This window comes from Indicator indicator, chromosome 29 (assembly GCF_027791375.1).
Source record: "Indicator indicator isolate 239-I01 chromosome 29, UM_Iind_1.1, whole genome shotgun sequence".
NCBI classification, from domain to species: Eukaryota; Metazoa; Chordata; class Aves; order Piciformes; family Indicatoridae; genus Indicator; species Indicator indicator.
In genome coordinates this window covers 1,160,538-1,169,540 of record NC_072038.1, presented here as the reverse complement: position 1 = coordinate 1,169,540, position 9,003 = coordinate 1,160,538, and the positions used below count along the sequence as shown (strand labels likewise).

Here is a 9,003-nt window from a genome sequence, read left to right as displayed (position 1 = left end):
TGGGTGTGGGGATCCTGGGAGGGGGGGCGGGGAGAAAGGTGGGGTGGGGGCATTTGTGGGGCGGAGTTATTTTGGTTGGTTGTGGCGAGTGGAAGAGAATCTGCTTGGCGCTGGGGTGGCTGAAGGGGGGTTTATGGGCGCAGTATGGGGTGGAATTTGATGGGAGGGGGCGGACTGGGCGTGCGGCATAAGGACGAGGGGGGGTGGGAAAGGGGGGGGGGCATTGACTGGGGAGGCTGGGGGGGGGGCCGGGGGGGGGGGGTTGGGTTGGGGGGGGGGTGGAAGGGCATGGGACAGCTTCATTAGTTTTTGTTATGCAAGCTAGCCTGGCGGGATGTGCTGCAGGCGGTACATGAACGGTCGAGGTGGAGCGTGGCGGACTTGGATGCGGGGAACTGGGTCACAATACGGCCAGAGTCGTTGATCATTAGTGCAGTAGAATGGTGAGATCGCGCATAATCGAGCACGGGGGCGGATGGGAAAGGCCCGCGATGGAAGAGGGCTTGAGCGCGAATGTGTGAAAATGAGGCGTTGGGTGAGGGTCCCGCCTCCCTCGCCCTCCTGCGTCGCCGAGCCTCACCCCCTCCTCCGACGTCCGGTTATCACCCAGACCCCCCACCCGCCGACCAGACCACTCCAACAGCCCGGACCGCCCGCCAATCCACCTCAACGCTGCCCCCAGGCCCTCCTACGACGCGAGGGACGTCCCGTCCCTCCTCGCCCGGCTCCCGCGACCCTCCCCCCCTCCCCCGTCGCGGCGTCCTTTTCCTCGCCCGACTGCCCAACCCACCCCCCGCCTCCCTCCTCCGTCCCCGCCTTGAAGCGCTGGGCGCCCCCCCCTCCGGGCACCCGCGTTCCCACCTAACCCCTTCCCCGCTCGCCGCTCTCCCAGTCCCAGCTCCCCGGCGCGGCGACACCCCCCCCCTTCATACCGGCGACCCACCCCACCTCAATCTCCCCAAACGTACGAGCCATACCACGCAAGATGCCAATACTGCCCTCACCGTACCCCCCTCGCGTCGGTCCGCCGCGACGGCCCCCTCACGCACTGAGCCCAGCGCCTTTTCTCCTGCCCCCCAGTCACCGACCCAACGTCCGTCCCCGTCATGGCACCCGCCCTGACCGACCCCCCTCCGTCGGCTCGGCCCGTCCTCCCCGCTCTCGCTTCATCTCCAGCGCGTCCCCCACCCCCTAACCGCCACACCCCCTCCTCCCCGGTCGCTTCCACCCACCGGCCCCTAGGAGCCCCTCGCTCCCCTACCCTCCGCCCCCCGCCCCCCCCTCACCGAGCCCCGCCACCGTAACACTCCATCAATCCCCCTGCCCCAGCACCCCAGCCGACCTTCACCTCCTCCCTCACGTCCCGGCGGTGTGGCCCCCACACCCGTTCCCCTCCCCCTCGCCCCGGGGCCCCTCCCCGCCCAGTCGCCACGCGTCCCGGTCCCGCTCCAGTCGACAACGCTTCTCCCGCCCCCAGGCCCCGCCCTCCGGGTCCTGCGACCTCCTCCAACGACCCCACTCTCCCCGGCACCCGGGCCCCGCCTCCGCTCAACCAGGTCCCCCCCTCCCCTCGGTCCCTTCCAACCTCCCCCGGTCTCGACCCCCACCCGCTGCTCAGCAGCCGGGGGCCCGCTCCTCCCTCCCACTCCGCAGCCTGGCCAGGCCACGGCCCAATACCCCCCCCGACCCCTGAACTCCCTCCCCCCGCAGCGACCTACAAGGGCGACACCCCCCCCGGCCTCCTGCCCCCCCCATTTAGCGCGTCTCAGCCGCCGCCAGCTGGGGTCCGGACTCACACCCCGCCCAGCTGCAATGCTAGGCCTGGGTCTGGGGCCCGCGGGGACCCATCCCATCCGTCAACCTCCCGGGCGGTCGTGCCGCCGATTCCCCACCGCAGCTAGAGCGACCCCGTCACTGGGGTACCGCGCGGGGCCTTTCGCCCCCCCTCCGCCCGGCGCTTAGCCCTCGCTCGGTTCACGTACCGCTCCTCAGAGCCGCTCCCCACTGAAGCATTCTACTCCGTCCTCCGAGCCAACCTCGCTCGCCCGAGGTGTTCTGCCCGCGGGCGGCCATCCCCGGCGAAACGCCGCAGACCCGAGCGCTGCCCCAGTCCCCGGTCCGCCCGCCCTCTCCCGCCATCACGGCAGCAGCTACGATCGGCGCGGGGCGCCGGCTTAGACCCCTAAACGCCTCAGGAGACTCGCCCTCTCAAGTCCCAGCCCCCCCCCCGGCCCACGAAGGCCAATCGCCGTCTCCCCTCGCGGCCCTCGCCCGGCCGGCCTAGTCTCCTCCGCGCCGCCCGCCGGGCTCCTCGGCGTCCGGGCTCCTCGTTCCGCCCCCGACCCCCCTTCAGTCCCTCACACCCTTCCGCCCACCGCGCCGCCCGTTCCCCGCGCGAACAGGCAGTCAGGCCTACCCCCCGCCGCGCCACCACCCGCACATCATCTGGCCAACCGATCACGCGTCCCTCTCAAACCTCCCGCCCTCAGGGACTCAGGCCCCCCCTCGCCCACCCCCGTGCCCTCCGGTCCCCCGCGCTCCTACGGCGGCCCGGGGCCCAGAGCCCAAACCCCTCTCCCCCTCCCAGCCCCCCCTCGCCCCATCTCCCACGGCGCCCCCGAATCGCCCCCGAATCCCCCGCCGCCCCCCCCTCCTCCGGCACTCCTTCCACCGCCCCCCCCGGAGGACCTCGGGCCACCGCCGTCCAACGGGCAGGGTGGAACTCCCTCCCCTCCCTCAGCCACCGACTCCTCACGTATCTGCCCCCGCGGATCGCCCCCCCCCCTCCCCGACGAGCGTCCCCCCCCGGATTCTCCCCGCCACCCCTCATCATCACGCCCTCCTCGGCTCCGGCCCCCCCACCAGCCGAGTACTTCCCACGCCTAGGCCGCGCCAATCCCCCCAAGTCCCCCATCAGCCCCAGCCCCCGTCCTTCCATCCTCGCCCACTGCGTCGGGGATTTTCCCTATCTCCCAATCCCAGCGGCCTCTCTCCCGCGCTCTACAACGTTCCGGATGCACCGCAGCAGGCACTAGTCCTTCCCCCGCCGACTATCGTCCGAGGAGACCCGCCGAAGCCGGCACCGGGTCAATCCGGCCCCTGGCGCGGCGACACGTGCACACCCCGAGAACGAGGCTGGTGAGACAGTCACGAGAGAGGACCTAGGACCCTCGGTGGAGGACCAAGGGCTCACCACAGCCCCCCCCGACGGACTGAGCTCCGTGGCCCGCCGATCAAGAAAAGGGCACAGCCATACACGCCGGCTCGCGAGTAGACGATGGGCCGCATAACAACAGACAAGAGCGAAAAAAAGCCCACGGTAAAATACAAAACAGGTCGTCGCGGATAAATAGACCGGGTTACAGGGCTAAAAAAAAAAACAACCAAAAAGAAAAAAAAAGCGAAGAAAAGAGAACGGAACAACAGGAAGAGAAAAGACAGATTAGAGAACACTGATGTTATACTAAGACCTGCCACCCCGCAAGCCGATAGGTGCATAAAACACTAGAACCAAATAGAAAGTAAGGGACAGAACGAGGCCCGCGAGAAGAAACCGCCCAAACACCAGGAGCACAAAAAAATAAAAAGATAGAAGAAAAACGAAGACCCAGTCGGGGGGCCGGGAGAGAACAACGGCACAAAAGGAAAACCCCCACACCAGTCCGGCCCAAGCAAAATGACCGGCAAAAGAAAAATAAAAAAAAAAAAAAATAATACGAAAAAAATTAGCGTACAAAAAAATAAAAACCACAGAAATGTGGAACCGCCGCCCACTGATGCTCCACCAAACTTATTAGTCGCCCACACACCACAAAAATAAAGGAACACAAAAGAAAGACTGACCCGCGAGACACACAAAAGAGACAAAGAAAACAAAAAAAAACCTCCAAAGGAAAAGACATAAAAAAAAAAAAAACAATTAAAAATGACTAAAAAGCCAAGCACAACACAAACAAAAAACCACTCGGAAAGCAAAAGGCAAAAACCGATGAAAAACAAACCGCGAGAGGCAAGTATTGTGAAAAAAAGGCTGGGAGCGTGACAAAAAGACCCTATTTGCGCTCTAAAAGCGGGCGGCTTTGTCTCTACAACATAAATAAGAGACGGAAAACGAGTTACTATACAAACGACAGGGGTGGGCCTCGGAGAAAAAACACATACCGAACACAACGACAACGAAAACAAAAATCAGAAAAAGGGACTAGAGTAGTAAGGGAAGACAGCGCGCACAATATTAGAGAACAAAAAAGGCAAGTTAGCCATAGAGAAAACAGCACAAAAGAGGAAACAAATTTCCAAATATAAAAAAGCATGGACCGGGGGTTGTACTGGACATGAAGTTCCGCTGGTCCGGTGGCAATATAGCCAAAAAAAAAACCAAAACCAACAAACAAATAGACGAAACAAGGAACGCAATAAATTAGGACACACAGAGCAAAACAAATACAGGAAAGGAACCGACCAGGGGGGAAGAAAAAAAAAATAAACAAAAAGGCAAACAAAGGAACAGAGACAACAATCAATAGTGGAAACTAGAACAAACAAAAAAAGCAAAACAAGCGAGAGCGCGGATAAAAACAGGCGGTCGTTGACTAACCCAGGTAAGAGCAAAGAAGCCACAAGAAAAAAACGGTCCCTGTAACAAGAGGCTTCAGAAAGAAAAAACTCAGAAATTAAAAAAAAAACTAACCACAAAATTAGCGGAAGGGAAGGGAAGATCAGGAAGCCAGAACAAGTAGCAAAAGCGCGCGGTGAGGCGGAAAAAAGCACGAAGGAGATCGAAGCCACATAACCCCGGAGAGGGGAGCCTAGCGCCATCGCCAACACTCGTAGGGGTGCCGCTAGTGTGAGACGTAATGACCGACCGGGGATAACTGAAACAACGAGGCGGGGGTAAAGAAAAAGAAGAAAGAAGACAACATAAAGACATAAGAAAGAAAATTCAACCTCAACAGAACCAGGCATAAAAACACGGAGAAAAGCACCCCAACCAACCTGGCTGCGTAAATGGTGGCGGCGGATGCAATAGGACCTACGAAGCAGCACGAGAAAACGTCGAAACGGTTGGGGCTTATCTGGGGATCCGAGGCCACCCTGATGGTTGGATAAACCGGGCAAGATAAAGAAAACAAGCGAGCCCAAAAGAGCTAAAGCAACGGAAGGATGGGGACCAAAGTGGGAGCGCGTGTACGGCGCAAAATCCAGGAAAGCAGTACGGTGAGTTGGGAACCCGCACAAGGCCACAGCTTGAGACTACAAGAACGGGGCAGGACCCCTAGGTGAAAGTAGAAAACGGAAGCAAGCGGAAGGCGAACACAAACATAACCAAGAATGGAACTCATCGATAATCCAATCTCAAAACAGAACAGAAAACAAAAACAAACGCGTCGGAAAAAAAAGAAGGAAGGCAGACAATTAAAATAGGTAACCGGATTCCTGTGTCTACTCTCAGTAGAACAGGCAGGACAAAGACCAATAAAGTCGCACACCGAAAAGAAATGATACAGAACCCACAAATTAAGAGAAAAAGACACCAATTAGCGTCCAAACGGAGAGACCTACAACAGCGGATCGAGGCAAAGCACACGAAAAGGAACACAAGGCTACGAGACGTAAATAAACACCCCACTCACCACTCCCACCCCCCACCGATACAGTGACGCGTGGCTCGCAACCGGCACACCCAAGAAAACAACCCGCACCCGCCGGCACCGGCTTTCTGCGACGCGTTAAAACGCACTCCTGACAGGCAAAACATACCCACCGACGGCCGGAGCAGTTCGACAGACAAGGAACACGCAAGAAAGAGATGCACGGAGGGAAGCTAGAGGGCGCACGGGGGCATTGGGGTACCAACATGGACGCACGTAAGACGAGCACGACCGCGGGAGCGCACTGGTTTCCAAGGGCGGGAGCGAGTGCAACAGAGCAGAAAGACGGGCGTCCGTGAGGGGGTAAACCGAGTGGTGTGTAAAGAACCAGACGGCCCAGACCCGCATCAGGCCAAAACTGGTATGGGCACATCGCAAGCAGTACACTAGAGGCTAATAAGAAGGACAGACGAAAACGACGAAAAGCATAGCCGGGAAGAAGAAAACGGATCTGTAAGGCACAAAACACGCCGGGAAGCTGAGTATACTCAAGCACCACCCAGAAACGCGAGATGCGTCCCAGTGAAGAACCAAAACGCCTTCAAGCCGACCAGATGGCCATATTGTTCCTAGCCTGCTCAAGCCCCGTCCTGAACCGGGCCGGCGTGCGCCCACCCCATGGCGCAAGACCAGGTAGGCCGGGTGTGCGGAAGGAAAAAAACCGGCAAACAGCAAAAGAGAAAGCAACATAACAGCAAAAGCTTGGAATCTAAAACAGACGCGAAAAAACTCGGCACACAAGAAGGAACCGAGGGGAAGATAACAAGGAGACCTACAAGTATCAAAAAAGTAAGGGCCAACAACCACACAAAAAAAAACCAACGAATACGTATGGATGAGAAAGGACCAACCACACAGCCAAAGAACAAAGAAAGAGACGAAAACAGGAACGAAGAAAAAGGAGAATGAACACACAAATCGGGGCGAAAAAAAGGCCAAAAACCAAAGAAAAAAGGGGGTAAGAATACCAAACAATGAAGACAGAACAAAGAAGGAAAACAGACACACAAACAGCGTGCCCCGAAAACAAATGACAAGACCCAATGGTCCCAAAACACAAGCGCAAAAGATCGCCACAAAAAGTAAAAATGCACACAAGCAGAAAAGAGCTGGAGAAGAAACGCCACGCAGGCCTTAGCGACACAATGAGTAAGGCCAGAATAAGACGCGATGCCGAAACTGAATCAGCTCAAAACCTACTCAAAATAGGAAAAGCACAACAAGAAACGAGAATAGACTACGAACAGGAAACGAAACAAGTAAACACCAAGAAAAACAACTAAACGACTCGATCAGCACTCCACTCGTCAGCTCTCCCCCTCCCCTCTAAAACAACCCAAACTCATTACTTTCATCCTCCTTCATTCAGTGTCCACGCCCTACAATCCAAGACATAATAATAAACGGTGTTGTCTGCGTAAATACAAAACAAAGGAAGCGTAAAAAGGAAACCAAATAAAAGACTAAAGGATTGCAATGCTCCAAAAAAAGTAACGAAAAAAAAAAAAAAAAAAACACAATAAAAAACAAAAAAAAAAAAACAAAAAAATCAAAAAAAAAACAAAACAAACATAACAATAAAAAAAACACAATAATACAAAAAGAAAAACAAAAAGAAAAAACAAATATATATACAAAAACACAAAAACAAAAAAAGTTAACAGCAAACCCCAACAAAGGAAATTTACAAGAAAGTCCCAATAGCCGCACCCCGACGCCCCCCGCTGTATCGAAAAGAGCTCATAAAAAAAGCGCTCACCTATCCCCAACCCCCCCCATCCCCCTCACCAACTGCCAACAACGCCCTACGTGGCGCCGTCTCAGATGGCACTCATCCACAACCAGCCCCCCCTGCCATCCTCCTCCAGCACCACCGCAACCCCCACCAAAAACGCAAACCACTACGCGAGAGGTCCAAAAGATAAAGAGACCAGGCGGCACGAATATAGCCCGGCATGCAACGAACGGCCACCACCAAGGCGTATCCAGACCAGGGAAAACCAAAATAAAAGCAATGGAAGGAAAAACAATAGGAAACCACGAAACGACAAAAAAAGCCAACCGAAATTCGCAGCGAAAAACAACACACGAAACCACAACGATGGGCCGGAGTTATGAGAAAAACGAAAAAAAGTCACCAAAAAAAGCACAAAAGGGGAAAAAAGAAACTGAATAACAGCCTGAGTCAATAGAATACCAGAATGCGAACAAAGGAAAACCATACACTCCAAAGCATAGATCACAAGCCCTAACAGCAGGAGGGACACATCCCGGGCCGAGCATAAATAGTTAATAAAACAAATGAAGAGAGACGACGCACATAAATGCCAGGACCCATGCCTGACCAAAAAAATAACCCAACCACAACCCTTGATGAGTAGCAGTGCGGTCGCACCTCAGGAACGCGCAAATCCCACAAATACCTCTACCAAAAACCCAGGTCCTCCGCCCATCACGAACTGCCGTCTCATCCAGCAAAAACAGCAAAAACACAGCCTCCCGGAACGTGACAATGCCCTTGAACGCTCCAGAAACAGAAAAAAGAAAAATAAAGAAGATATCCTCCAAACATAAAAGAACAAGCCGATTCAAAGAAAACAAAACAAAACACAGGAAAGCGAAACACGATACGGACGATAAGATCCAACTGTAAAAACAAAACAATCCGAACAAAAAAAAGCAAGACACTAATCATACTTACCCGACAAGAAGACCCTAAAACGCTGCTAAACATCGGAGACGTCAGAACCACAAGTCTACTTAACCGCGCACAGGTGGGGTAGTCACGCTCCATAGCCCCCATAACGAAAAATAAAAAAAAAGAAGCAAAAAAGAAACAACAGATATCAACTGACTTACGAAATAAAAGCCACACAAACCAGCATGATGACAAATAACAACAATGCACGAGAACCACACCCACACCCTAAACACCACGCAACTTGGGGAAAACGCGAGCCAATTCAACAAACCCGACAAAAACAAAAGGGCGAGGAGAAAGACCGAACCCTGCAAAAATGGGAACAAAAAACCCGTAGCAAAACAAGAAGAATGAACACAAAACCCAAAAGAAAGTAGAGAAAAGAAAAACAGAGCGACTGAGCAATTAGGCTCTGAAACAAGAAATACAAAAAAAGATTCCGAGCAGCAAAACACGAACAGCGCCGGGCTTAGGAAAAAGATAAAGAGGAGAAGAATCGCACAAGAAATAGACAAAAACGAAACAAAATACTGAATTACACACCGAAGGCAAAAAAGAACGGCTCCGACCGTCGCGCACTGCGAACGCGCCGGCACGGTAGGAAGCAACGAAGAATAAAAAAAGATAAAATATCAAAAACAAAGCAAGTCC

The 9,003-nt window shown here is 54.5% G+C and overlaps 1 protein-coding gene across 1 annotated transcript; it reads left to right on the top strand.

Moving 5' to 3' along the window:
- The first annotated feature begins 513 nt into the window (after positions 1 to 513).
- Positions 514 to 2,886, top strand: LOC128976700 (basic proline-rich protein-like). The gene is made up of 5 exons (XM_054394048.1): positions 514 to 964; positions 1,081 to 1,300; positions 1,426 to 1,556; positions 1,711 to 1,825; positions 2,214 to 2,886. The coding sequence occupies exons 1-5, from the start codon at positions 514 to 516 to the stop codon at positions 2,884 to 2,886; spliced, it is 1,590 nt and encodes a 529-aa protein (XP_054250023.1).
- Positions 2,887 to 9,003: the final 6,117 nt, after the last annotated feature.

Bases quoted from the DNA above. Each gene is read 5' to 3' on its own strand.
- LOC128976700 (XM_054394048.1), top strand. From the start codon at position 514: ATGTGTGAAAATGAGGCGTTGGGTGAGGGTCCCGCCTCCCTCGCCCTC. The intron at 1,301-1,425 runs GTAACACTCCAT...CTCCCCGCCCAG, and splicing joins CCTCACCGAGCCCCGCCACC to TCGCCACGCGTCCCGGTCCC. The intron at 1,826-2,213 runs GTCTGGGGCCCG...CGCCCTCTCAAG, and splicing joins AGCTGCAATGCTAGGCCTGG to TCCCAGCCCCCCCCCCGGCC.